Genomic DNA, 27,154 nt, shown 5'->3' with positions numbered 1-27,154 from the left:
TTCTGGACTGTGGACCCGAGAGAAAGAAAGACTTCTCTAACCCTTCTCAGCTCCCGACGCTGGCACCCCTTGAGGCTCAGCATTAATAAGGGGAAAGTGTTTTGACAGCTGTCAAAAGCTGTCAAGCTGTCAAAAGATTAAGAAAATTCATTATATTGGCTGTGGATGGCAAAATTTATGTGAAGATGAGACAGAAGTAAGCTATTGGAATTATGATTTCAGTGGATTTGTGATGGAGTTAAAGACAAAGGAGAAGACCAGCCAAGATGCAGGCGGCCACGTTGTAGGAAGGAATTTTCCAGCACCCTTTGTCCCCTATCTTCTGCCTGCCTGTGGTTAAGAGAATAATGAAAACAAAGTACTCTCGAGCTTTCCAGGAGGCTGTGCTGAACTATCTACAAATATGGGAGGATATATACAAGGAACGGCAACATTTTAATTCATCATCCTTGGAGATTGAGGTTCAAGACCAGGACACAGAGGATAATTTTGATTTTGAGACTGGGTGTGAGGAGCAACAATTTGAGGAAAATGACTTGGACCATAAAAAATTTCTTCTGGACGAGGTAAAACAAGGACTGGAAAAGGAAGAAGAGGCCGACAATGAGAACCAAAGTGAAATGAAGATTAACGGAAATGAGGAGCCTGGAGAGACTGAAATGTGGAGTGGTGTTATTGAGGGATGGGACAGGCAGGGGGAGGGGGGGACAAGGGCCTGGAGTTGGGAGTGGGAAAGAACTGGTGTGGGGTGACAACTTTAGTTAAAAGGCTTTTTTTGGTTGCTAAACAACGGTTTCTGAAATCTTGGCTTGTTAAAGGAAATGCTGATCCAATTGGGGGAAAAGGCAGTGGGAGAGGAGAAGGAGAGTGTTTTTAGCTTTAAGGTTAAGAGTTTTCTGGAGGGAGGAAGAAGAATGGTTGAGGAAATAAATTTTAGATAAGTATGAATATTTCTGTGTTTAGATAGGTGTTTGGGTAGAGAGCCGCCTGTCTTCCCCTCCTTGTTCGGAGGCACCTAGTGGCAGGGGGTGCTCTGAGGGGAGGGGAGGGGAGGGGAGGGGGTGGAGGGAAACCCAGACACAAAAAATGGATCCTTTGAAGTGCGGTGTCCCGCAGGTTACTCTTGTGGCAGGAGGGGACTTGTGGGGGGGCAGCATGAAGAAGGAGGAGGATTAAGTTAATATTATAAGATATAAGATTTTGAACTAGAAAAGAAAACCCGCCATAATTAATTAAAGAAGTTAGGAAAACCAGGAGGAAGAGAGTCGAGGAAGTCACAATTATAATGTTAACAAAATAAGAACTGGATATTTTATTGTATTTTTCTTTTTTCTCTTTTTTCTTTTTCTTTTTCTTTTTGTTGTGTATTGTTAAATTGATTGTTGTGCTGAAGAAACAGCTGGGGGGGAAACCAAACCTCAGAGCTCCACCATCCCTGTCCTCTCAGTGGCAGGGAGGGGAGGAGGGGGGAGGAGGGAGGGGGGAGGTTAAACCCAGCTTACAAGGGACCCCTTTGATTCTCAACGCCCGCGGGTTCTACTGGTGGCAGAAGTGGACTGGTGGGTGGAGGGAAAAGGAAGGGACAGAGTCTACATTATATGTTTTGTTTGTCTTGTTTGTATAAAACTAATAAAAATTATTTTTAAAAAAACAAAAGGGTAGAAGAGGACGACATGATGTCAGGTGACACTGAGGAGGGTTTTTATGCACATAAAGCAAACACTCTCATCCTTGGATGTCAGAGCCACTGTGAAAATGGCTTCAGCTTAGTAGCTGTGAACACCTAACCTCTTCTCCTAGTTTATTCAGCACTGAGCAGACAGAGGTTCCTATGGAATTCTTTCCATAAGCAGTGAAGTTTACTTCCTGCAACATTTATGCTCCTTTTTCCTCTCTGCAGGTGCAGCAGGTGACCCAGGTACTCCTGGGCTGCCAGGTATGCCCGGCCGCAGCATCAACATGGGATATCTTTTGGTGAAGCACAGCCAGGCGGATCAAGAGCCCATGTGTCCAGTGGGCATGAGCAAACTCTGGAGTGGATACAGCTTGCTCTACTTTGAAGGACAAGATAAGGCACACAATCAGGATCTAGGTATGCATTTAGGAGCTGAGCACTCTTCACATGATTTTGTAACAACAACAACAACAACAACAACAACAACAACAACAACAACAACAACATGCATTTAAAACCTAACAAATAATTTCCAGGCAACTAATAGAAATTACATATGTGGATGAAGAAAAGCTATTTTGAGATGTTAGGTACAAGCATAAATTTATCTATATATATTAGGCATTGAGCGCGTAGAGCCTTTCTCTGTAACTGCTGAACCGTAATGTAACAAATTTGGCCACAACGTACCTTGCCCATCAGGGAGGGATCTGGCATTAAAAAAACACACAAAAAAACACCTTTCACACCTAAAATAATGATTAAACGCAAAAAGTGGAGCCCAAATTAGACGTCGTCACCAGAAGCTCTGAAGACTCCAGCAGCATCCAAAAGCTATTGTGTGGGGTGTTGGGGGAGGTGTAGTACCTCTGCTAGGGACACATCATGCTCCTTCTGGGGTACTTTGCCTACCTTTCATCCTCAAACTGCACTCAGCTCTCACCTGTGGCTCCTAGAAGCTGTCAGCAGGTGACAGGGGAGATGCTTTTGCCTAAACCAGGTGAGGGGAGCCGATGCGTCTCAAACTCTCTCTCTCTCTTTCCCCACCCCCCAAAAACTATTTATTGATTTTCAAACATTTCACAATACAAAAAAATCACAAAAATAGAAAATGAGCAAAACAGAAACAAAGAGCAAAAAAAATGACAACATGACATAAACAAAATAGAAAAAGAAGGAAAAAAACCCATATCCATTCTTACATTAACTTGACATTGTGGACTTCCTCGATTTCCCCCCCCCACTGGGTCCATTTTTCAATCTAAATTAAGCAATTTTCCTTTATCATCTTAAATCATTCTAACGCAATTTTTCCATTATCTCACAACCAATTCTAATCTACACAAAGGGGGGGGGGGACATCAACTATCCTCAACCTATAATTCATTAATTAATCCAAATCTAAATTTCTTTTCCCATCCATCTCTAATTCTTCCTTTAGCCATCTCTAATTCTTCCTTTAGCATCACAATTTATACCCCAAATTTTTTCCATACATTCAAATATTATTTCTTCTATCAGAATAACCTTTAACCACATTTGTCTAATTCTACCCCCCCCCCCTCCCCTGGACTCCAGATCTCCCAGATGCATCAACCAGCTCCATAAAACATTCCAGTTTTGGACCATCTTAATTAATCAGAAAATAACCCATTGTTGCTCCTCACCCTATTTCCACTCTTTCGCCACCTATCCACCACTCTCCCCTCTGCCCCCCCCCCAATTTTATAACTGTAGCACAGTACCATCCAGCTATGTTTCCACTTTTCAGCCCTATCTCAATTTTTATTCCACTTGAGCTCAGGCCCCAGCATGGATCCTGCCCTCCCTCTCTCACTGGGAGGACATTATTCCATGCTGGTTCTTCTTTGGGGACTCCTTGAATTGAACATAAGTCTTGTTCCCCCTCTCCCACTGGAGGAACAATATTCCATGCTGGTTCCTCCTCTTTTTTAAGTTCAATTATATTGTCCAGGACTGATGAATCTTCCTCCTCTTCTGTAAAGTCATTTACATTGTCCTCAGCTGGTGCTTATTCATCTTGCTTTGCTTCATTCTCCACTGAAACCAATCCACCTTCACTTTCCACACAGTTCTGTCTTATTTTGCAACTGTGTATATAATTCTGCCGCAATTCATCTCTCACATCCAAAATCAGTTCCAGAAGTTTTTGAAAGTCCACAAAGTCTAAAGAGCCAGATGATGTTGTGTCTACTGAATCCTGCTCGTCTCAAATTCCATTGGAACTGCACATATTGCAATGCAGGAAGTGGCGCTGTTCGTATTTCCAAACCTCAGAAACAAAGTTTGCGTCCGATCTGGTTATCAACTCTCATTTTTAATTCTTGTTCATATTTTTAAAATCTTATGTCCATTTCTGAAAAGAGCATTGTCAAACTTCTTGTACATAGCCTTATATTTGCGCTCTCTTCAAAGTTAACAGTTCTCAGCCTCAAAGAGCCTCAAATTCCTTCCTATTGTGATGTCATAATGGCGGCTGGCTGATCCCTCTAGGGACCAGACTCCAGTTCCCGGAGGACTTCCCCCAGTCCAACTTAAAAAAATTACAGGGATTTTAATGTAATCAATCCTTCTCCCCTTTACCCTGCCTCAGGGGGAAGGTTTTAAGTCCAATCCTTGGAAGTTATTAAACCTCTGACAAACTCTCCGGCTGCAGGCAAGTTAACTGCATCACCGTTCTCTCAATGGGGGAGACCGACTTCCTTTTTCAATCTCCTCTCATGGCCAATTCCTTTCAATTAACAATTTTTAAAATTTATTTCCCTTACCCATGGTGTCCAATGTCTTCAAATCCTTTGTTTTAGGAAAAATCCACCACTCCTCCGCTGCTGGCTCAGAGCTTCGCTCTGTGAGGGTAGCGATTTGCTCGAAAATGGCGGCTGCAACTCTGCACTCCGCTCGCTCTCGGGGCTCTTAAAAGAGCTTACCGGGGAGTGGAGGAGTCACTTTTGGGCGCACCCGAGCTCTCGCGTCCCCAGAAAGTTCAATCTGGGTTTTTAATCGGGGGGTCCGCGACGCTCTCGCGGCTCCCCCCTCCCTCACAGTGCCAGGAACCTCAGAGCTTGAGGGTTCCTCGCCAATCAGCACTGGCGGTAGACTGGAAGTCCTGATGCGTCTCAAACTCTCAGTGAGTTAGGGACTTGCCCTGCATTCAAAGACAGGCTCCAGTGGATTGAGCAGACAAGACCAATAGTTGGTTCAATGGTCAAGAAAGCGGTTTCTGCACATGCTGTAGAGGAAAGTGAGGGGCAGATGGGGCTTGTCAATCTGGGAAGGGAGCCCATCTAGAAGGACTACTCTGATACTAACCCTCTGCTGCCTTGTGCAATATCTTCGGGAGAAGAAAAGGCTAAAGAGTAAACCCTGCAAAAATCCAGAGTGGAGTCCCTAAGGCCATTGGATGGTGCCTTGTATGCCTCCTTCTGGCAACTCCTGCAGCCAAGCTGGTGCCAAACATATTGCTCTGCTTTCCTTTGGACCCCATCAGTGAGGCCTTGTCATCTGGGCAGCCCAGGACCTCCCCACACACACTGCCCAGACTTGTTCCCAAGGGAGGTCAGTTTGGTGCTGCCAATGCAGCGGTTTGACTTTACTCCCAGAGGTGCACTCCATTGTCTCTTGAGAAAGACAGGTGCCAAAAACTATTGCTACAAGTTTGTCATGGCCTTTGGCTAGAACCATAAATGTATTATCTAAAACCAGAACTAATGAAGGTTTGTGTTTGACTTTTTCAGGTCTAGCTGGTTCATGTTTGACTCGATTCAGCACTATGCCTTTTCTTTACTGCAATCCTGGGGACGTCTGCTATTACGCAAGTCGCAATGATAAGTCTTACTGGCTCTCAACGACAGCCCCTCTTCCAATGATGCCTGTGCAAGAGGACGAAATCCAGCCATATATCAGCCGCTGCTCCGTCTGTGAAGCTCCAGCTGTTGCCATAGCCATTCACAGCCAAGATGCCAATATTCCACACTGTCCTGAAGGATGGCGCAGTTTGTGGATCGGCTATTCCTTCCTCATGGTATTTGCTTGTTTTCTTAATTGGGAAACAAAGATTTTAAAATATATCACTATGTCCTGCCTTCATGCATGCCTTCCCTTCCCTGCACTTTGAAAGTTGGCACAGCGAGAAGCAGCTCTTCCAAGCGGGAATGAGAAGGGGGGTGTTTCATGAACAGAGATGTTCAGTGTTCGAGGGGAAGAAATAAATTCTCACTCAGCCAGATGGGCGGGGTAGAAATAATAAATTATTAGTAGTAGTAGTAGTAGTAGTAGTAGTATTAAACCAATAGCAATGTTAAAACCAAACTGGAAACCCAAAGTTGCTGGTGGCCTCTGAGGCATCTAAATATAACCATTTGATTGCCAAGAGGGGAACCCAAGTTCCCCTATGGTGATAAAAATATTACTGTAATTGAGAGTGCCTTTGGGTTTGTGCTGAGCTGCTTTTCATGGCATGGATCACAACCCACATATACAGGAATGTGACAAATGAATCATTGGTCAAAGCACGATAACTTATCTAAAATGCTAAGTATAGCTTGCGTCCAAGAAGATATCACATGTTTAAATCATGTACTGTGGCATTCGTACAGAGCCCCCGGTTGTTTCACAGACTATTGACCTGTACACTACTGCTTTATTATTCCGCTGCCACCAACCAGGTTTCTTCTGGTGAAATACTGAGTCTCAGTCAGGTTGTAAAGTCAACAACGAAGATTAAAGTTTATTGAAGAACAACGAGTTTTAAACATATTCAGAACGGTTTCTCAAATCTGTGCCCTTAACTAGATGTGGCACTATCTCACACTCTCACACTCTTCTCTCTCAGTTCTAGCCGTCTCTCACTCTAGCTGTCACAACCGCTATGTTTGTCTTACTGGCTCTGTTGGATCTCATAGTCCTTAACCACAGCTAGGGTGAATGATCAGTGCACAGTACAAATTTCTGGCCCCAGATGTATAGCTTTAACTTTTGTAGGGACCAGACAATGGCAAAACACTCCTCAGTCGTGGAGAGGTGCTTCTCCCTGGGTGACAACTTTTTGCTGGCATATGTTATTGAATGTAAGGTGTCTCCCTCTCCCGGTTGGCACAGTATGGCTCCGATCCCTGCATTCGATGCATCTGTGAAGATCGTGAACTCCAGGTCGTAGTTTGGCGCGACAAGGACTGGTCCGGTAGTCAGGGCATCCTTTAGGGCAGGCATGTCCAACAGGTAGATCGTGATCTACCGGTAGATCATTGGACATCTGCGGTAGATCACTGGTAGATCATTGGCTTCCCCCAAAGAAGCTGAACAACTGTGGCTCCCCTAAAAAAAAGCTCAACATTTTACCTCCTACCTGAAAAAGCTCAACAACTTTGACCTGGACCCCCCCATTTCCACCCCCCTGTACAAACAAAATCACAAGGAATGGGCAATGCCACATGTACATATATTCCAAGGGCTACAGTGAACTTCAGCTACAGAGTTATGATTTATCTTAGCATTTCCCAGATTTTGCTGACGCGGAAATGCTCAAGACCAAACGTCTCAATTTCTCCCTAGTAACTCAGTAACTTTTATGTGCATCTAAAGTATAGGAGTTTCCCAACCCACTTTGATTCTTATTTTACTTGTTTAATTATTTTTATAACTCGCCTCTTATGAAAGTCCGTTCAGAAAAGATATGTAAATATATAATAGCAGAAAGTAAACCATATAAAAATCAGAACAGCAAGACAAATCTGAATAAATTCAAATAAAAACCAGAGAATAAAAACAGGAGCAGTACAATTCAATACCTTCCCATACTCAGAATTCTGCTATTGACGTATCCAAACGCAGCTGGCTAGGGAGCAAAAACATCTGCAACTACAGAGACGACCCATTTTTGGTGCTGTGAGAAATCAAGGAGAGGTTCTTACATTCTGCAGACAGAATCCAGGTGAACAGCAGAGTCCACTTTTGTTCTGTTAGCAGGAAGTTGGGTGCCAGGAAGGAATACCAAACATTGGAGGTTCCTTTGAAGATCTTCTCAGTTCCTTGCAATTTAATTATATTTATTTTCATTTTAGACAATTCTAGGAGTGCATTTTTCCACCAGGCAACAGAGAATTGAACTTCAGTCCCCTTTGTTCTCAGTAGGAAAAAAAGTGCTGCTGTCTTCAGTAAATGGAAAAACACAGGAAAGGCATGCCTGGCCTCTTCTAGCATTGGGCAAGCAGCCTTTTCACCCATCCCTGGATTCTGGCATCAGATCTCAGAAACCTGAAGAAGGGCCTCACCAAATCTCCTGTGTTTGTGTGAAAGCCCTCTTTGGCTTGAGAGCACAGTTAGCACTGTGAACATTTCCTTGAATTGCACTCAGAAATACACAGGAAGACAGGGAAGCTGCTTGAACGGGGGACCATGAGCTTTGCCAGCAATCAGATGACGTGATACGTTTTGGACCAATTTTCATAGCAGTAGTCTGGCCTGGGTCTGTACAAGGCACAGCTGCCACACCAGCCTCAGCTGCCAGAAAGCTGTTGCCACGTCAGCATCTGGAGGAAGGGCCAGATCTTACAGCTTTCTCACACTGATTCTCACAATGCTGAAGTATATTGGTATCTGACTCATTTTTAATAATTCTGTATATCAAGGAAAATTTATCTCAATACTTAATGAAGAAAGGTCTTGCAATTACGTCTCTTCCAGTTCCCACAGAGTAGTCTCAAGTAGATTTTCCAAGAAGCACTGGAAGGAATTTCCCTCGGTAAAGTGTATCTGCAAATGTGTCCGGATGCAGTTTGCTTGTGCAGATGTGTGTCGTCCCCCCCTTTGTTGGTGACCTTTTGATCATTAAGTTGCAAGAGAGAAGATTGTACCCTGACCAGATGGGCTACCTACTGAGATAATCTCTTATTTTTTTCTAGATTGGGTTTCGTTTTATCAGCTTTTATCCAGTCCATTATTGATTCTAGATTCAGCACTTCTACCATTTTACCTGACTCCAATTAAGATAAATAGTACTGAGTGTCATTAGCATAGTGGTGTCACCTCCCTCTAAATGTCTGTTCTCACTCAGCAGTTTCATATTGACGTTAGAAGTGTAGGAGACAAAAAAGAGTCCTGTGGAACCGGACATTCAAGTCAATGATGGTGCTAGTACAGATTATTTACTTGCCTTGTATTTGAGCCTCCTATCTGCTCTCTCCTAGCACACTGCAGCTGGTGCCGAAGGTGGCGGACAGTCACTTGTGTCTCCAGGTAGCTGTTTGGAAGACTTCCGAGCAACACCATTCATTGAATGCAACGGTGCTCAGGGAACCTGCCACTACTTTGCAAACAAATACAGTTTCTGGCTGACCACCATTGACAATCAATTTCAACACTCCCCTTCAGCAGATACACTCAAGGCTGGACTCATCCGATCACACATCAGCCGATGCCAAGTCTGTATGAAAAATTTGTAAGAAAAAGTAAGTCATCTTGCAATGGCAAGGAACAAATCTTGTTGGTGCTTTAACTTTGTTACCTCAAAAACTGAACTATCAGTTGATCGCCATTTATCCTATAGAACAAACCACTGCAAGCGTTTACAACCAAGTTGGTTCCGCTTTCATTCCCATCATTTTCTAAGTAGCTTTTTATTGTTGCAAAAAGGTTCTTTTCAGGGTTGGAATAACTGACAGGATATAATTCCCTAACACATTTGCTGACCACTAGGTCTGATTTATAGCACTAAAAGGATTTTATGCATTTTTACTGTATACTTAACCACTGAAAACAGCTCATAGTCATTGAATAGTAACCATACATTAAAATGGATGTGCAAACGTACATGGGAATTGGCTCAAAGAGCTGAAGTTTAAGTACCATATTGGAACATAAAAATGATGAAAATAGAAGTTGCGCTCTGCCTCTGTAGGACTTTGGCTACAATTCAGCCAGGCTACAATTCAGCCAGCATGTTTCAGAGCCACCAACATCAATAGAACTTTAAACCTGCACCTACTTGCTGTATTTATGTTGAAACTTCATTTCAGGGCCACATTTTTCCACCTAAATGCTTTTATTACACAATATGTTGCTTCATATGCATAATTGTCTCTATAGCTTACAGAACCTACATAAGTGTTGCTTTTGACAGGTAACACACCAAAAATTTTGACATATTTAACCAAGTGTGGGGTTGTAGCCTGCCCTGAGCTGCTTTGGGAAGAATAACGTATAAATAAAATAAAATATATGTTGTGCTCACTGAGGCCCAAAACTCAACCAACAGATGCACTGCACCAAGCGGAGAGTTTAGTTGTCCCTCAATATTGCTGCAGGAAGTTAGATACCAGCAAGGCTTTCTTCAGCCATGCCACCGAACACATAAGAAAATGTTGCCTTTATTGCTGCCGCTCCCAGGTGACCATAAGGCTCAGGAGGTGCCTTTGAGCTCCTTCCCTGGAGTGGATCATTCTTTAATTCAAAACATACATGCTCTCTCCCATTGTACCCAAGAGGGACTTCTGAATGCTTAGGATTGTGCTGCCAATCTTTTCCTCCACTGCTCCCAGGTGCAAGCAGATGGGAACCACAGGGAAGGGAAGCAAATTTTGCAAATGGCACAATTTTCACCACCCAAGGAGAGTTAGGGCCTCTACAGAGATCCTGTCTATTACACATTCATGACTGAGGCAGTTGTACACCATTCTGCTTTCAGTACTATTTGTGCCTACAGAAGTTCCAGGGTGGACATATTGCTTCATTTCCCACAGGTGAATGTCCCACAGCTTTCTTGAGAAATCCTGTAGCTTTCCTTATCACATACGTTTGGGCGTGTGTGTGTTTGTGTTCACTCCGCTTTGTTTGTGCTGTAGCACAAGAGTCCCCCTCTAGACAGCAAGACTAATATAGCAGACTGATGCATAAGCAGTTCAGTACCAATTCACTAATAATATTGCATCAATATGTTGCAGAACACATCTGCAAAAAACACTCATCTGGAGAGACCTTAGAACGCACCACTTTCCACACGACTATGATTTGATTTGTGGTTCTGGGCAATTATTTGGCAAGACCTACAGAACAAATAGTGATCAATGAGTTTTGATTTTGTATCATAAATAAAAGATTGTATTTTAAAATTGTATTTATTGTGTTTGGATTTATTGCAGTATTTAAGCCATAAATAATCTCATATGATGAAACAAACATACTAGGCCTGAGTTTAGCAAAAGAAAGCATTTCAGCATGAAAGTCTAGCACTCCCAAACCCACCAAGCCATAGGGGTTTTACTGCTGTTTTCACACTTTGCCAATGAGCACATTTAGTTTATGTGTGTAAATATTGTTGCACACCATGCCAAACTCCAAGTGGTGCAATATTCCAGGGGTTCCAGGCACTTACTCAGGGTCTGATGTCCTTTGAATGATGTTGGAGACTGGTATCTTTATATAATGATAAAGATAAGGGTAAGGAGGAGGAGGAGGAGGAGGAGGAGGAGGAGGAGGAGGAGGAGGAGGAGGAGGAGGAGGAGGAGGAGGAGGAGGAGGAGGAGAAGAAGAAGAAGAAGAAGAAGAAGAAGAAGAAGAAGAAGAAGAAGAAGAAGAAGAAGAAGAAGAAGAAGAAGAAGAAGAAGAAGAAGTTATTATTTATACCCTGCCTGTCTGGCTGGGTTTCCCCAGCCACTCTGGGCGGCTTCCAACCGAATATTAAAAACATTACAGCATCAAACATTAAAAACTTCCCTAAACATGGCCACCTTCAGTTGTCTTTTAAAAGGGGGAAAGCTCCATTTTTGAGGATCATCGCAAAGTTGTTGAGCTTACTTTGCAAAGGGAAAAAATCCTGTTTTTATGGGGTTCAACTCACAGGTCTGCAGCTTCTTTAGGAAAGGGATCCATTTCTACAGTTTCCAGACAGATAATCTAATCAGCCAGTCACATGTCGCTGGGGAAATAAACATCCTCCATCTGCAGAACATTCAACAATGGAGGGCTGGGCAAGGGGCCGGGGCCAGGAAGGGAGCTAGTGTCCCTTATCTCCCTCCCCGATCTCTTACAATCAGCTGCTGAGCTGCTTCCTTTCAACACCGTCTTTCCCTCGTTAGCCTTTAGCTCTTTCTATTATTATTATTTTTTAAAAGCACGATCTGCTTTTCGCCCCTAGGCAATTCAGCTCCAGGAACCACGTATTCGCTCCATAAGACGCACAGACATTTCCTCTTACTTTTTAGGAGGAAAAAAGTGTGTCCTATGGAGCAAAAAAATACGGTACGTAGGTAGTCAGGATCAATCCATGACAATACCATGGTCAATATCAAAAGCTGCAGGTGCTCCTAGCTAAGTCTCGCTTGAATTCACATAGTGCTTTATATAGGAAACCACAGCATATCTCAGCAGTTCCATCAGAATGCCATTCCCAGTAACTCTAAAAAATGCAAATACTTGTCTTATATAATTATAGGCGGGTAGAAATTCTCATGACCTGATCAAAGATCCTCAACCAACTTGGGGGGTTCTCGCGTTTGAAATGTGACACATGGCGATAAAGGTTTTGGGAACCTTCCAGACTAAGATTACAGACAGCTTTCTAAATTATCACTGCTCTTGTACATTATGCTGACAGAAGTGTGCGGGACTTTTCCCTTCCAACTGTGGCTCCAACCTTACAGCTTATGAGAATGAAGTGGGGGGGGGGGTTAACCAGTTTGAATCAGGACGGCTACATATCCAAAGCACCCAACTCTACAATTTATGATTCTAAGAAACTAAAAAAAAATTCTGTTTCTGCACTCGTATCTTTTCTGCACATCAGTCTTTTCTAGTTAGTACTTGTGCAAAAGTACAATTTAGCAACTCTCTCTTGCTACACACTGTATGCAAAAATATGTGGCACTGCTAAAATGGACAGGACAGAAGAATGTGAAAAACAGTAGACAGGTGAATATAACATATTTAATGTGGATAAATCACACTCAGCTAAATATAGAAGTTTTAAATAATTACTTTAGAGGGAAACATTACTTAAAAATCAAATTTTATACCATTGTTTCAAATCTTCCCCAATTAAGTGTTTGCCTCTGCTAATCCATTCTATTAATCAAGTTCAGTTTCATAGATCTGTTTTGCCAAAAAAGTAGCTGATCTGGTTCATCTTTATATATATTTTTATATATCCTTCATTTGTTATTTATTTGCAGCAGCTGGATGGTATGTTTTTAGTTGTCTTGATATTATTTAAATCTACAGTTTGCAGTGACCCTTCAGTTTTCTGCTGCAAAATTACTGGTACCACCATCTCAAATACAGTTTCAAATACGTGGTCCACTTTATAGCCAGTTTTTGCACTAGTTTCAAAACACATTTTTTCTGCTGCTGGAGCATTCTTCTCATCCAACATTTTGTATTTTAGGATCTTCTTATAAAGTGCTATGGCATCACTCATATGCACTTGTTTTTTCAACTTGGTAGAAATGAGACTGTTGTCGGGCTGACGTTCACCTGCTTCTGGCAAAAAGGCAAAAGCATCTGTGAGATCCACTTTGTTCCCCACAATAGCAAAGATGCAGTCTGCACTGGCCGTGTCTGTCAAGGCCAGGAACCGATCCTCAAGTTCCCAGATGCTCTGCAAGTTGGTTACATCGTAAGTGAGGATAACAGCTGCTGCTCCTCTGCAGTACATAGATCCAAGTCCATGAAATTGCTCATGACCTAGAAGACAGAAAATAGCATGGATGTATGAAGCACAACTTCATTCAGTCTATATTCAATTACGTATATATCAAACAAACAGATTCGCCAGCAGCATCACAGAAGCATGTTGTATGAGAGAAAAGTCTGCCTTGGCCACCCTCTCTCCCCTAGTGAGTCTTCCCTAATTCTTTTTGCTCTGCCGCTCAGTCACAGGGTTTCTGGGCTTCTTGTCCCCTTTAACCTCCTTCTTTCCAGCTAGGGAACAATATCTCTCTCACTTGCTCAGTAGAGGACCTTGGGTGATTTTAAACTGAGTTGAACTTGCCACCCCAACCTGACATCCACAGAAGACAGAAATGGAAGGCGTTACCTGACAATACTGAGCAGTCTCTTAGCTCACTATGCCATGAGGACCCCCTCCAAAAACATATTTGGGCCTTCAGCCTTGCACAACATATTGTTACATGATGCCACCCCAATCCCCACAGCAGGGTGAGATTCCAGGGGTTCCAGGTACTTTGGGAAATGAGGCACAGTGGCAACTCTGGAGTTGAGAGCCAGTGTGGTGTAGTGGTTAAGAGCGGTAGACTTGTAATCTGGGGAACCGGGTTCACGTCTCCGCTCCTTCACATGCAGCTGCTGGGTGACCTTGGGCTAGTCACACTTCTCTGAAGTCTCTCAGCCCCACTCACCTCACAGAGTGTTTGTTGTGGGAGAGGAAGGAAAAGGAGAATGTTAGCCACTTTGAGACTCCTTCAGATAGTGATAAAGCGGGATATCAAATCCAAACTCTTCTCTTTTTCTTTATGATCTATGGTCTATTTACACAGATATATCACCTGATTCTATGATGGAGGGGCTCCCAGCATTCACCCCCCAAGAGGTTCTGCCTTCCCCCATAGCTCCAGCTCAGCTTTGAACTTTTAAGCAGACCTCAAACATGGCTCTCAAACTTGTATCATAGAATCATAAAATCATAGAGTTGGAAGAGACCACAAGGGCCACCCAGTCCAACCCCCTGCCAAGCAGGAAACACCATCAAAGCATTCTTGACATATGCCTGTCAAGCCTCTGCTTAAAGACCTCCAAAGAAGGAGACTCCACCACACTCCTTGGTAGCAAATTCCACTGCCAAACAGCTCTTACTGTCAGGAAGTTCTTCCTAATGTTTAGGTGGAATTTTCTTTCTTGAAGTTTGAATCCATTGCTCTGTGTCCTGACTCTCTCCAGTCTGCTGCTTCCTATCTCCGTTGCATAACTCCTACCTGAACTCTAACCTAAAACTGGCATTGTCTTTTAAACTAATTCTGTTGAAGGAAGGAGGGAGCCCACTATTTGCAAATGAGATTTGCCCTTGATCCTTTGTATTGTCTTAATGCGGTGCCATGCTATCCTCCCAAAAGGAAAGGAGCTTGAATTAATTAGCTGCTAGCATGTTTAACAATTCCCTTGGTTTAAAGAGGTGTCTGGCACACAGCTTAATAATGAACTAGATTCTGATATGTGGAAGTCCAACACATAGTTTTAACACAGAAGCCTTAATTCAATTCTAACACTAGCTTGATCTGGATTTTAGAGTGTCTTGCACTTACCGGTACAAACTCATAACAAACTCGGCTTCCACCACAGAGAGCAGCTTTGCTACCAGATTTTGATGCTTACGTTATTCCCTCCCTTGTTCTCCAGAAGAGCGTCCCACAACCTTTGGAACTATTCCTGCCATTCACTACAGAGACAGGAGCGCCTTGCAGGCTCCCTCCTTCACTCCCTTGTGGGAGTGGGTAAAACATGTCCCTGGCTGAGTGCCAAGCCCCTCCCAGTCTTGGCAGGCTGCAAACAGGGGTCTCAAACTCCACCCAACACTTTCTCCAGCCCAAGAACTGCTAGATGCAGCTGCTCCTCAGAAGTTTCCCATGACTGAAAGGATCTTTGGGAAATATTTCAGTGCCAAAGCTCAGCCCTAAACAACTGTTTATGTAAGAGGGAGAAAAGCTTCTCCACAGCATGATAATGTTATACATTTATTCACTTCCTGCCCTCCAAGCAAGATGACACCCCCCCCACTATTGTAACATTTCTTCATAGGAGAATTTCACTAGTCCCTTAATCATTTTGCCTGCCCAAAGACACTTTAACTGTTCATTGTAAGATACTAAAAATAAAGGTGTTGACGATTCATAATCCAATGGACCTCAAAATCATTTAATGGAATGTTAACAGCTTAAACAATAAGACTAAAAATAAACAAGGTGGAACACTTACTTTTAACAAATAGATGGGATATACAGTAATTTGTTTACAGGAAACGCATGTTATGAGAAAACACAGAAGGGTGTTAATAAAAAAATCGGGATGAGTTTATTTCCTCGGATGTGGTAAAGAAAAAAAGTTTCATTATCTATGCAAACCCAAAACTAAATCCGGAGCAGGTTTTCAGAGATGAAGAAGGGAGGAGGATGGCGATAAAAGTCCCAAACCAAAGAGAGAAAATAATTATAGTGGGAATATACACGCCAAATGATAAAAAAGTGGAATTTTATAAGAAGATGGAAGATAAATTATTGGAATTTAGCAATCAAAAATTATATTAATGGGAGACCTTAATGGAGTTACTTCATTGGAGATGGATAGGACAACACAAGAGAAAGATTGCCATAAAATTTCCTACAGCTAGTAGAAAACCTAGTCTTATGAGACATTTGGAGGGTTAAACATCCAAATGAAAAACAATTCACATATCATTCAGAAGCAAAAAAAATCAGTGGCAAGAATAGATGCTATATGGGTATCAAAAGAAATATTATTAAAATGTAAGAAGGCTGAAATTTATTCAAAGACAGTATTTTATCATAATCCAATTACTTTAGAAATAAAGGAAGGAAGGAATACAGTAAGAAGATGTAGAATTAATGAATCCATTCTTAATGATGAAAAATTATTAGAAAAAGCAAAATGAATTTTAAGAGAATATTTTGAATTTAATTTGAATAAGGGAACAGATATCAACACTGTCTGGGATGCAACCAAGGCAGTTATGTGAGGATTCTTCATTCAACAAAAAGCTTTTGAAAGAGATAAGAGATAATGCTTGGAATTGGCTAAAAATCCGATGGAGGAAGGGCCAAAAAATAATATTAAGATATTGCAAACACAAATCTCCATGATTTTGAACCAGGAAATTGAGCAAAAGATAAAGAGGGCAAGACACACACACAAATGAATTCGCAAATAAGCCAGGCAGGTTGCTCGCATGGCAATTAAAGAAAAGACAAAAGGAGAAAATAGTAGAAGGGAAAATAATAGATGAACCTAAAGAAATCAGATAAATTTTTATAAATTATTATAAGGAATTATATCTTGCCGAAGAAGATCAGGAAGAAATGAAAATATATATATAACTCAGAATAGACTACCAACAGTAGATGGTGAGAAAATTGAACAATTAAATTCAACAATAACGATGATGGAGATACAACAATCAATATCTAAGGCAAAATCAGGGAAATCCTCTGCCTCGGATGGCTTCTCAGCTGTATATTACAAGAAATTAGAAGATGTATTAGCAGGCAGTGTTAGGCCTGTCTCTGTGAGAGTCTCCGTGGGGCAGCCAGGCTGGGATGTTTTTTGCATTGGAAAACAGAGCCTCCATCATATCCAATATGATGGGTATGAATCATGGGTCCACCTCACGTCCTGGTTCACTGCACTCAAAAACAAAAGGTAAGCAAATATATTTGTTGTTGTTGTTAAGTTTGCACAACAGTGCTAATAAAACATTTCACCTATACACAGCCCAAACACCAAACCAAATGAACTAGGCAGTAGTTATTGCGCATTGTTAGAAACTCAAGATATATAAACTGGGTGCCACATGGCACCTTGAGCCTAGAGGACAGTGGCCACAGTGAAGTGTCTAGTCAAAATAGTAACCAAAACCACCGCCATAAATAAACAGCCTCACTGATTTTTAAAGGATAGAATTCAGCACCACACAAACATCATTTTGACTTGCCAAATGGAACAATCCCCTCCTCTCTGGCCACACATGGGGTGGGCACTCCCAATTCCAACCCCAAGCCAATTTCAGGGGGCTTGCGGAGGAGGGGAAGAAAGCCCCACTGCAGAAGCAGAAGTCTTTCATTTTATTTCATTTATTACATTTATCTACTACCTTTATCTTCCAAGGAGCTCAAGGGGGTGCACAAGCACATCTTGCTAGGAGGAAGAGGAGAAAGGTGAGAGGCTCTAAGTGTTCACCTAAGTTCCATATATTCTGGCCAACTTTTGGTGTGTTGAAACATTCCGTATCCACCCTAAATGATCTCAAGCTCCTAACTATATATAAATATCCTTAAAACTGCCATTTAAGAATGGGACATCTGACAGTAAAGCTCAATTATCTTAACTGGGTGTGAAAGGGAAAGTGCTACAGAAATAAGAAACAGAAAAAGTACACGTCTAAGTTACTAGTTTGGTGGCAAAGGAGACCTCCTTCCCTGTGAGCTGCTTTTTCTTTCTTGCACAGCAATTTGAACTTCACTCATATCTTATGCATGTTTTTACACATCACTCAAGAGAGAGTTCAAGTTAAATCCTCACATTCTTAAGATCACATGTGATGGATCTTGCATTTCCACAAGACTAAGTACAAAAGATGCCTTATCTTCTATAGAAGTTCCTTGTGACTATGAAACATGTCGTTTCAGTGAGAAGTATGTGGCTTAAGGGTGTGATTAATAATAATAATAATAATAATAATAATAATAATATATTATTTATACCTCACCCATCTGGCTGGGTTTCCCCAGCCACTCTGGGCGGCTCCCAATCAAATATGAAAAACACAGTACAGCATTAAACATTAAAAACTTCCCTAAACAGGGCTGTCTTCAGATGTCTTTTCAAAGTAAGATAGTTGCTTATTGCCTTGAAATGTGCTGGGAGGGTCTTCCTCACTTCCTACAGTTAGTGAACCGCCAGAAGGACCTCGGCACTGGACCTCAGTGTCCAGGCAGAACAATGGGAGTGGAGACGCTCTTTCAGGGATACTGGGTTGTTTAGGATTTTCAAGCTCAGCAGCAACACTTTGAAGTGTGCTCGGAAACGTACTGGGAGCCAATGTAGATCTCTCAGAACTGGTGTTAAATGGTCCCGGCGGCCACTTCCAGTCACCAGTCTAGCTGCCGCATTCTGGATTAGTTGTAGTTTCCGAGTCACCTTCAAAGGTAGCCCCACGTAGAGCGCATTGCAGTAGTCCAAGCGGGAGATAACTAGAGCATGCACCACTCTGGCTAGACAGTCTGCAGGCAGGTAGGGTCTCAGCCTGCGTATCAGATGGAGCTGATAGACAGCTGCCCTGGACAAAGAATTGACCTGCACCTCCATGAGTCCAAAATGACTCCCAGGCTGTGCACCTGGTCCTTCAGGGGCACAGTTACCCCATTCAGGACCAAGGAGCCCCCCACACCCACCTGCCCCCTGTCCCCCAAGAACAGTACTTCTGTCTTATCAGGATTCAACCTCAATCCATTAGCCGCCATCCATCCTCCAACCACCTCCAGGCACTCACACAGGACCTTCACTGTCTTCCCTGGTTTTGATTTAAAAGAGAGGGAGAGCTGGGTATCATCTGCATATTGATGGACAGCCAGTGAAACCTCTTAAAATGAGAAGTTCAAAAGAGCAACTGTTAAATTATTTTGTGAACATGCAGCATTCTGTTTTTTAGGACACACATAAATTGCTGTAAAAGATGTGAAACTTACAGTCAAGATACTTCCAACTCATTCTAGATGCCACCCAAACAATGTGAGAAAATAAAAGCCATGTGCCACAGAAGTAAAGGTAAAGGTAAAGGGACCCCTGACCATTAGGTCCAGTCGTGACCGACTCTGGGGTTGCAGCACTCATCTCGCATTATTGGCTGAGGGAGCCGGCGTACAGCGAACCAGAGCAGCACACGGAAACACCATTTACCTTCCCGCTGTAGCGGTTCCTATTTATCTACTTGCACTTTGACAGGCTTTCAAACTGCTAGGTTGGCAGGAGCTGGGACCGAGCAACGGGAGCAACGGATTCGAACCGCCGACCTTCTGATCAGCAAGCCCTAGGCTCTGTGGTTTAACCCACAGCGCCACCTGCGTCCCTATGCCACAGAAGTAGACTTACATAAACAACACTAATAATTTGAAGCACCTACGTCTAAGACCAAAGACACTCCTACCGTGTTTCCCCCTTTTTAAGGCGTAGTCATAAAGTAAGCCGTAGCAGGCTTTTAAAGTATTTGTTAAATAGAAGACACCCCCTGAAAATAAGCCATACCTCCGCGCTGCGCGGAGTGAGACCACGAGCGCCCAGCCAGCCAGTGATACAGAGCATGCTAGCCGCAGCAGCAGGAGGAGGTTGTCTGCCTCTTTTCGGGTGAAGGAGGCAGACGCCCGGAACCGGCTGCCACAGCTGGGCCCGACGAAGGCAAGGCCACTGCTCGCGCCTGGGGGCTGCGGAGGCAGCTGGGCAGGGACAGCCGGAGCCCAGCCGGGCAGCAGCAGCAGCGGGAGGACGAGTACGGTGCTGCTGCTGGCCACGGCAGGAGGAAGCAGGCGCCCGAAAGCGGGCCAGGTGGAGGCGAGCCGCTGCTCGCCTCGCCCCTGGGGGTCGCAGAGGAGGCTGGGCGGGGACAGCCGGAGCCCAGCCAGGCAGCAGCGGAAGGACGAGGACGGCGCTGCTGCTGGCCACGGCAGGAGGAAGCAGGCGCCTGAAAGCGGCGGCTGCTGCAGTCCCAACAGAGCGCGGAGCAGCGCCGCTCGTCCCGAGGCAGTGGGACCCAGCAGCAGCGCCGTCCTCATCCTCCCGCTGCTGTTGCTGCTGCTGCCGGGCCAGGTGGCTCCTGGGGGTCGCAGAGGAGGCTGGGCGGGGACAGCCGGAGCCCAGCCAGGCAGCAGCGGAAGGACGAGGGCGGCGCTGCTGCTGGGTCCTGCTGCCTCGGGAGGAGCGGCACTGCAGCAGCAGCCGCTTTCGGGCGCCAGCTTCCTCCTGCCGTGGCCAGCAGCAGCACCGTACTCGTCCTCCCGCTGCTGCTGCTACCGGTACCTGGCTGGGCTCCGGCTGTCCCCGCCCAGCCGCCTCCGCAGCCCCCAGGGGCAAGCAGCGGCCTCGCCTCCGCCTGGCCCAGCTGCAGCAGCCGGTTCCGGGCATCTGCCTCCTCCTCCTGAAAAGAGGCATAGAATCATATGATTCTATGAAAAGAAATGCCCCGCGGCAATGAGGGAGGATCTCTGGGTTGGCTGGGCATGGGAGTTGAGCGTGGCGGCCCCAGGAGGAGCGCGGGCAGCACTGGGCGCGCTCCTGGCTCTGACCACGCTCGCCTGTGAAAAAGTATGACGTGCGCCCAGCTCCAAAGGTCAAAATGTAGATTGCTTAATTTAAAAAATATGACACCCCACCGAAAATAAGCCATAGGCTTATTTTCTTGAGTAAAATAAATATAAGACGGTGTCTTAAAATGTGGGAAACACGGTAAGTGTCCACCCCACCTTCCTATCTAGGCTCAGTATCACCTACAGACTGGCAAAAGCTCTCCAGGGTTTTCCTGCAGGGTCCTTTCCCAGCCCTGCCAAAATGGGCTCTTCCACTGAGGCACAGGCCTGTCTCAGTCAACTCAACTCCTAAAACTGAAAAATAAAAGATGCTAACATTAATGAAATCATTCAACTGATGAAATGGGGTGTATTGGTTGTTAAGGGAGGGGTAGTACCTCTGGTGGGGGACATATGCTCTTTCATGGGCAGGTGGTCCACCTCTGGTCCCATCCTGTACTCAGCTCTCCTCTGCGGCTCCTAGAAACTGTCAGCATGGCACAGTGGCCACAACCCAGGAAATGCTTTCAACTGGCCGGCTAAACCAGGTGAGGGCAAACTCAAACTCTTAGTTCTCAAAGAGAACAACAATTACCAGGCCTTTAGAAGGCATGTCAAGGCAGCCCTGTTTAGGGAAGCTTTTAATGTTTGATTTCCTGCTGGCTGAGAAAAGCTGCTCCACCTCAGTGCCAGGGGGAGGTGGTGGCACGGGGCCTTGAAGGGAGGGCGACAGCTGCCCTGGTCTTCCTCAGCTTCAGGGAAGGCAGCTCAGATCAGCAGCGTTATCAGCTGAGATCATCGTTTGATATCAGCGGTGCCTCGACATCGGCTGCCTTGCTCTCCCTCTCACAAGGAGAGATATATTGCTGCGTATTGCCGGGTCAAAATCGTTATCACGGTGTGATTTCAAAACCAATTTTGGCCAATACATTGAAAAATCTCACAGCGTTAAAACAGACCATAAAAAACTTGTGATATTGCAATGCAAAAATGACAAACATTTAGTTGGGGGAGGCAAGAGATGGGGCTGTAGACCCCCGGGGCATTCTGTGGACCTCCTGGGGTCCCTGAGTCCCTAATTGGGAACCACTGCTGTAGAGGGAAGTGAAGGGCAGGTGGGGCTCATCCACCTGGGAAGGGAGCCCATCGAGGAGAAGGAAGACTCTGACCCTAAACCTCTGCTGCCTTGCAGGATAACTTTGGGAGAGAAAAAGGATTCGTAAACCCTACACAAATCTGGAGTGGAGTCCCTAAGGCAGTTGGGTGGCGCCATGGGCTTAGCCAGGATTTTTGTTTTGGCCGGGCAGAACCAAAGTGATTGGTCAGTTAAGTATTTCTGCCCCCTGCCCCGCTTTGGCTATGCCCATGAATGCCACCTTGTATGCCTCCTTCCGGCAACTCCGGCAACCAAGCTGGTGCCAAATGTATTGCTCTGGTTTCCGCTGGATTACATCCGTGAGGTCAAGAGGGTGGTCTTGTCATCCAGACATCCTGCCCAGGCTTCTTCCCCAGGGAGGTCACTTGGGTGCTGCTAATACAGCAGTTTGACTTCACCCCCCCCCGAGGCACACTCCATTGTCTCTCCAGACAGATGTCAACAACATGTCACACTAGAGATAAGGCCAGAGATGTCTTGCCAAAGACAATTTGTGCATCCACAGAGGAAGCCTACTGTATACCCAAATATGTACCCAATGCTGCTGCAGTATTAGGTAAAAAAGCATGCAGGCTGCAATCAAAACAAAACATTTTATGCGTTCTGGAGGCGAGGAAGTAGGATGAATCCACACTAAGATTATTTTGCATTGCCAAGGACTTGTGCCTCTTGCATCTCACGGCCGTTGTGTCTCTCCGTTTACTTCCCCCCCCCTTCTGCCCCCGTGCATATTTGCGATTTGAGCGCAACATGGAAGCTTCTGTTAGAGCGGACTCTGCTCCGCAAAAGCTCCTGCCCTTCTAAATGCCACAGGCTTAGCGCTCAGCAATGTTATCCAGTCCATGGCAGGAAAACCTGCGGAGAGTCTCGTGACACCGACGGACGGACGCGTCCTCTTTCTGGGGCAAGAGGCCCCGAGGTCGGAGGCGTCGTCGTCCGTTTTTCAGACGTGACGAGACTCTTGGCGTCTTCGCTGCCAGGGAGGGAGGCCGGGGCGGGAAGAGGACGGACCGGCCTTGGGAGGGCGCCTTCGCCGCTCCGCAGAGCCACGCAAGGCGCCGTCGAAGCGCTTCTTCCCCGACTCCGAGCGAGGCCGCGGCCCCTCCCCTCCGAGGGCACCGGGCGAGGAGCAGGTAGAAGAGCGGCCGGTGGCCGGCCTGTCCTCTCCTCGGGCAAGAGCGCTCCCGGTCCGGGGCCGGCGTGGTGTCCCGCTCACCTGCCGTGTCCCAGACGGAGATGCTGTGCGGCCCCCACTGGCGGAGGCAGAAGGCGCCGCCGACGGTGCTGGCGGTCTCGAGGAAGCGGCGCTCCGTGTAGCGCTGCAGCAGCGACGTCTTGCCCACGTTCACGTCGCCCAGGAGCACCACCTTCCCGTCGGGCTTCTTCATGCTCGCTCCGGCCCGGAGCCGCCGAGGGGAACTTCGACGCGGAAGAGGAAGGGCGGTGCCGGGCGGGGCGGGCGCTGGGCAGGGGCTTCGCTGGTCGCCTCCTGCCGCCGGCCGGGGCCCTGGCGCGGGCGCCTTCAGGCTCTTCTCCCGCCTCTCGCTCGGCTTCAGGCGGGGAGCCCCGACGGGAGGCCGGAGGGAAGAAGAGCTCCATCCCTCTTGGGCCGCCAGCCAAGCCAGGCGCGGAAGGGAGGCTGTCGGGGCTCCCAGCCCAAGGAATCAGCATCCTGGCTGGGCGCCTTCCATCCCTGGAGTCGAGGAGAGACGTGGGTCGTTTCCCACGGGCAGCGGGAAAGGCTGAGCCCAAGGGAGGAACCTTCTCCGGACCCCCTGGAGGGAGCCACAGGCCAGGCGCAAAAGTGGGTGGGCAAAGAAGCTGCCCCCCCTGGCCCTAGGCGAGTTTCTGCAGACACCCACTCGCTCTTCCCTCCCTCCCCAGACAAAAGACAGGGGGCGTCGCGTCAGAGTCCCAGGAAGGGGGCACCTAGGAAAAGGGAGCCGTCTAACGGCAGAGAAACCCAAAGAGCTGCATTCAGTCTCTGCCTGAATAGCATTTTATAAATCAGAAAAAAAGAAAATGGGGAAAGAGAGAGAAAGGAAAGAAGTCGAAAGCACTTCCATTATGGATATCTGATTATTCAAAGTATTCCAAACATCCACTCTAGAATAGTGTCCAGCTGTATACCAGGGCAATGCCCAACTGTTCCTCAATCTGCTAAACGTTGTTTTATCAATTTTCAATCCCAGTCGCTTCAGATTCATTCATTTTCCTTTCTACATAAAAAGTCCAAAAATGGTTCTTCAGTGGTTATTGTCACTATATATCCAGAATACAGGTGAAACTCGGAAAATTAGAATAATGTCAAAAAGTGCATTTATTTCAGTAATGCAACTTATTTTTTTATTTTTATTTTTACAAATGCTTTCATTTGGAGATTCCACAGTAATAAAACAAATACCGGTAGTTGCAATAATACAAAAATAAACATCGCTATCATATTTCATTAGAATCATAGAGTTGGAAGAGACCACAAGGGCCATCCAGTCCAACCCCCTGCCAAGCAGGAAACACCATCAAAGCATTCCTGACAGATGGCTGTCAAGCCTCTGCTTTAAGACCTCCAAAGAAGGAGACTCCACCACACTCCTTGGCAGCAAATTCCACTGCCGAACAGCTCTTACTGTCAGCTCTTACTGTAGGAGAGAGGCCTGACTTCAGTGGGTGACCTCTGGAGCTTTTCTTCAGCCAGAATTGAGCTGGCCCTTCTCAGGTGGGCGCCAGAGCCATTCTCTAATCAATAAAAATAAATAAAAATACATAGCTGACCCAAGTTCTGCCCCACCCCCAACCCAAATCCTGGCTACATCCCCGGTTCCAGCCCCTTTTTCTGGAAAGGGAGCACTGGTTGCCTTGCAGGGTTGTTGTGACAGGCAGGCAGGCGGCCCTCCACCCTCCTCCTTCCCGCCGCCGCCCCCGGGGTGGAAATCAGTCCTTTGGCTTTGAATGGCCGGTGTCTTTTCTGAGGGGTTGGGATCGTGTTTTCGTCTAGAGGTGGTTGTTTTTTTCTTTTGCAAAAAAAAGAACGGTTTCTTTTTTTTTTAATGCTGGCCTTAAAGCACGTGTGGACGCGTGTGCGTTTATTTCTTCCTTAAAGTCTTGCTGGTTTCTTTCGGTTGCCCTGGAAAAAAAGCATGGAATTCAAGACGACACTGAGGTGAGCGCTTGTTTGGAAAGCCTTTCTCGCGTTCTTTGAGAGCGCGGCTCCTTGGTCTTTCTTCCAAGCGCAGATTTCCCCCGTCGAGGATCGGTTTTCTGTCCGTGGGCTCAGTTGCTTACTGCGCATGTCACAGAGCGCGGCGGGGGCGGGGCTTGGGCTCCGGTGCGCGTGCGCAGAAAGCGACGAGAGGCGGTGTTCCGGAGGCGGGAGGCGGGGCCCAGCGAGGGCCGCCGGGAAGAGAGAGGGAGGCGGGCGGGCGGCCATGGCCCTGGCAGGTACCGACCGGGCGGGCGGGGAGAGGGGGGCATAAATCCCGCTTGGCCACCTCCGTTTCCGCGCACTTCGCTCTCTCCCCTTCGCAGCTGCCTGAGCCGGAGGGGGGGGGACCCGCGAGGCAGCCTGCTAAGCCCCTCCCTCACAGGACGCGCGTCGGCCGCTGCGCGTCAGGCAGCCCTTTCCCACAACCCACGGGACCGGCGCCAGCGTTAGGACCGGGTGGGCAGCCACCACGTCCCGCTTCTCCTGCCCGAACCCCGGCCATGTTTCCGAACAGGAAAAAGGGGACTTTTTAGTTGCAGCTGGTTGTTGTTGTTGTTTTAAAAATGGTTTTGTTCGGTTTTGTAGGGAATGCAAAACACAGGTGGCAGTCTAAAAAAACCGAAAAATAAGAGTCTTGACAGGCAGAGCTGTTTGACAGTATAAACTCTCTCGGAAGGTGGTGGCCTCCTTTCCTTGGAGGTTTCTGAGCAGAGCTTGGCTGGCCACTTGTCAGGGATGATCTAGTTGCGATTCCTGCTTCGCAGGAGGTTGGACTAGACTAGAGGACCCCCGGAGCCCCTTCCAGCTCTACAATTCCACTATTCTTGGAAGATTCTTTTTTATTAGCGAGTAATAAAATCTCACCAAAACAGCATTGAAATGTAATGGCTCTTTCGGGTCTCCATGCTTTTCCATTATGGAAACAGCTGTGTCTGTTGTTAAGCAACAGGGAGTGTCAATTCACTGCACATTCTAACAATGCCAGAAGGGCCCTCTTTTCCCATCCAGTCCAGCATCCATTTCTCACACTAGCCAGCCAGATACTTATTGGAGGCCAGCAAGCATAGCCCATCCACTTATGAACCCCAATAACTCGCATTCAGAGGCTGGAGTGTCGGACGAGGACCTGGGAGATCAGGGTTCAAATCCCCACTCGATCATGTAGCTCACTGGGTGACCTGGGGCCAGTCACAGCCTCTTAACCTCTACCTCACAGGGTCACTGCGGGATGTGTGTGTGTCTGTGTGTGTGAACCATGTCCTTGGAGAAAAAGGTGGGATTTAATGCAAAAAATAAGCTCCTCTGCTTACCTGCTTACTTTCTAAAAGCCAGCCGGAGATGGGGATGTCAGTTGCCAACCTGGCACCCAGAGATCTCCACACGGTTGCTATTGGACCTGTGCCAGCTGGAAAATGCGCCTGACTAATTTCTAACACTGGAGGCAAAAATAACCTGGATACAGTGATCCATGCTTTGGTGACTCCAGATTAGATTACTGTAATATGCTTTACATGGACTGCCCTTTAAAACTGTTTAGAAACTGCACCTAGTATAGAATGCAGCAAGAGTATTGGCTGACTTGTCTAGCTGAGCTTATATAACACCAGTTCTGAAAATCCTGCACTGTCTGCCTGTAAGCTACTCAGGGTCCTAATGCTAATTTAGAAGGAGTCAAATGACTTGGCACACAGTTACTTGAAGGGATGCCTTTCCTGCTGTCATTGTGCCCATATGTTAAGATCTGCTGTGGATGCCTTTCTTCTCCATTGCTGAGTGAGGCATGTACAGTACCTTGAAACTCACAAAAGGACTTCGATGGGTTTGGAATTCCCTGTCTCTGGAAATCTACCTGGTGCCAACACAGGCACTACTGTATTTTTGATGTTGGCATTCGCCTATCTCGGGAGGAGTGTGCCTTGGGGAGAAGTCAAACCATTGGGGTGTTACAGCACCTGCTGTTAGTCCGCTGACTTTAGTAGGAAAGAGAAGAACCTATACGGTAATTTTTAAAAATGGTTTTTCTAGAATTGTTCATTTGAGTTTAGATGGGATGGGTACTGCGCTGGAATCCCAGTTGATTGAAGGTGAGG

General features: G+C 46.0%; 3 protein-coding genes across 4 annotated transcripts in view; 2 read left to right on the top strand and 1 right to left on the bottom strand.

Annotated features, from left to right (window-relative positions):
• COL4A2 (collagen type IV alpha 2 chain) overlaps window positions 1-10,805 on the top strand; it is a 145,815-nt gene extending 135,010 nt beyond the window's left edge. For both annotated transcript variants that reach the window (XM_060272358.1, XM_035110370.2), the window contains 3 exons: window positions 1,901-2,092; window positions 5,431-5,717; window positions 8,881-10,805. In XM_060272358.1, the coding sequence (XP_060128341.1) occupies window positions 1,901-2,092; window positions 5,431-5,717; window positions 8,881-9,135 (734 nt within the window). In that variant the 3' untranslated portion in view covers window positions 9,136-10,805. The remainder of the gene's footprint in view (window positions 1-1,900; window positions 2,093-5,430; window positions 5,718-8,880) is intronic.
• Window positions 10,806-11,201: 396 nt separating this feature from the next.
• Window positions 11,202-23,490, bottom strand: RAB20 (RAB20, member RAS oncogene family). The gene is made up of 2 exons (XM_035110369.2): window positions 23,079-23,490; window positions 11,202-13,369 (listed from the first exon to the last, which is right to left on the bottom strand). Exons 1-2 carry the CDS (start codon window positions 23,248-23,250, stop codon window positions 12,849-12,851), a joined length of 693 nt encoding a protein of 230 aa, XP_034966260.1. The 5' UTR covers window positions 23,251-23,490; the 3' UTR covers window positions 11,202-12,848.
• A 1,839-nt stretch (window positions 23,491-25,329) lies between these two features.
• The window catches only part of SETDB2 (SET domain bifurcated histone lysine methyltransferase 2), a 41,784-nt gene continuing 39,959 nt past the window's right edge, over window positions 25,330-27,154 (top strand). Inside the window, exon 1 of the mRNA XM_060272260.1 lies at window positions 25,330-27,148. Coding sequence (XP_060128243.1) covers window positions 27,115-27,148 — 34 coding nt within the window. The 5' untranslated portion in view covers window positions 25,330-27,114. The remainder of the gene's footprint in view (window positions 27,149-27,154) is intronic.

This window comes from Zootoca vivipara, chromosome 3, assembly GCF_963506605.1.
Source record: "Zootoca vivipara chromosome 3, rZooViv1.1, whole genome shotgun sequence".
In the NCBI taxonomy this organism is placed as follows: domain Eukaryota; kingdom Metazoa; phylum Chordata; class Lepidosauria; order Squamata; family Lacertidae; genus Zootoca; species Zootoca vivipara.
This window is presented reverse-complemented; position numbering and strand designations above follow the sequence as displayed.

Excerpts from the sequence above, each read along its gene's own strand:
- RAB20 (XM_035110369.2), bottom strand. The coding sequence starts at position 23,250 with ATGAAGAAGCCCGACGGGAAGGTGGTGCTCCTGGGCGACGTGAACGTG. Across the intron at positions 13,370-23,078 it reads CTCCGTCTGGGACACGGCAG|GTCATGAGCAATTTCATGGA; the intron begins GTGAGCGGGACA and ends TCTGTCTTCTAG.